The sequence below is a fragment of the Mus caroli genome, chromosome 2 (assembly GCF_900094665.2).
Source record: "Mus caroli chromosome 2, CAROLI_EIJ_v1.1, whole genome shotgun sequence".
Classification (NCBI taxonomy): Eukaryota; Metazoa; Chordata; class Mammalia; order Rodentia; family Muridae; genus Mus; species Mus caroli.
Genome location: NC_034571.1, coordinates 119,769,579 through 119,771,203, shown reverse-complemented (window position 1 = coordinate 119,771,203; position 1,625 = coordinate 119,769,579). Strand labels below are relative to the sequence as shown.

General features: G+C 43.4%; 1 protein-coding gene across 4 annotated transcripts in view; it reads right to left on the bottom strand.

Moving 5' to 3' along the window:
• Nucleotides 1-1,625, bottom strand: part of Blvra (biliverdin reductase A) — a 23,977-nt gene that overhangs the window by 4,790 nt on the left and 17,562 nt on the right. For all 4 annotated transcript variants that reach the window (XM_021155624.1, XM_021155625.2, XM_029469253.1 and 1 more), the window contains one exon: nucleotides 585-692. In XM_021155624.1, coding sequence (XP_021011283.1) covers nucleotides 585-692 — 108 coding nt within the window. The remainder of the gene's footprint in view (nucleotides 1-584; nucleotides 693-1,625) is intronic.

Sequence of the window (1,625 nt, the reverse complement as noted above, 5' to 3'; positions counted from 1 at the left end):
AAAAAAAAAAAAAAAAATAGACAGTGAACTATGCCTCAAATCTAACCTCTTATTAAAAATGTTCCCTTCATTTTTATTTTATGTATATGGGTGTTTCGCCTGCAGGTATGTCTGTGCACCACATAAAGACAGTGTCAGGTCATCTGGGACTAGAGTTCTATCTATGCAGTTGCAATCCCCTATGTGGATGCTGGGAATTAAACCTGAGCCAGGGAGTGGTGCTTTTAACCTTGGAGCCATCTCTCCAGCCCTTGAATCTAGTCTCTCTGTGGCATAAACTATGTGTATAGTTATGCTGAGGCACTTCAGTCTATGCGCCTTTCCTCCTCTGCCCGTGACTCTCTTCAACGGCTTCTGTTTTTTTCCCTTCAAGAGCTTACTGACGTCTCCCATTTTAACAACCTGAAATGTTAACTATAGAAGCAGTGTGTGTGAGGTCAAGGACCCAGCTCACCTCAGCAGAGGCCGGCTGAGACTGACCAGGTAGCAGCTCTAATCTGGACGGTTTCTGCTGCCAATGTTGTTAGTCCTGGGGCCTTTCCCCACCCCCTCCCCCGTGGCCAACAGCCCTGCCTCGCACTGACCTGTGAAGCAAAGAGATCCTTCCAGCAGTTCCTTCCCCGCCACTTCTCTTCTCAGGAATTCAAACTCTTCCATCAAGAGTTCGATGTGCTCCTCATGCAGGACTCTCCCTGTTGTGACAATGTAGAATAAAAGGCAGCCATTACCCAGTGTACAGCTAGCTCTGTGCTTGCAGGTTATGCCATTCTTCCTCCTGAACAAGATACAGTATGCCCACAACAGTATCCTGAGCACATGCGAGGACACCACCACTCTACCCTCACACACCACATAGCTTCCTAACATTTCCAAATCCTTGTGAATACTTATTTTTCTAGCTAATGGTGGATGTCCGTGGGACGCATGGAGGTTCTTGTGATCATAGATAAGGGGGACCAGGAATGTTACCTGCCCAGAATACTGGGAGCAGACATGGTTAACAACCTGGTGATCTTGTGTCTAGACGCGTATCATGAATTTGTCAATCTATAACACCTCTCTTTATGGAAAGTGTCGCATGTACTCAATCTATAGAACCTTCTTTATGGAAGATGTCACATGTGCTTTACAAGTTTTGATATCGTCCCATTTTAAGCTTTATTTTACACATGGAATTGAGTTAATTATTTTTCACTAAATTTTCCTTGTTTAGATGTGCCTAAAATATACTACTCATTCAGGGTCAGACTCCTGAAGTCTGAACCAAAACCAGCTACTCAGTTATGTGGGGTTGAACCACCTTCTCGTCTTCTGTGAATTATTACGCTGCTGGCCATGGTGGTCACAGAGATCCCTGCAGATATCATGGTGAATGTGGTTTCTTTTGGAGTTTTTATTAGCATTTCTTCAGGGACTGGTGACGTTTTACTCATTTGTCACTTTGGAAAATGAGAATTTCTACAAAGAGCCCTTTTTTAGTTATTTGGTTTGTTTTCAGTTGTGGAATCCAGTAGATATTCTGAATGTTAAACTTTTCTCAACGCTTTCATGTGCACACACCTTCCCGTTAACACTATTCAACCTTCCCTTTGAAGCATCACAAGTCTTTTACATTTATCAGGTGT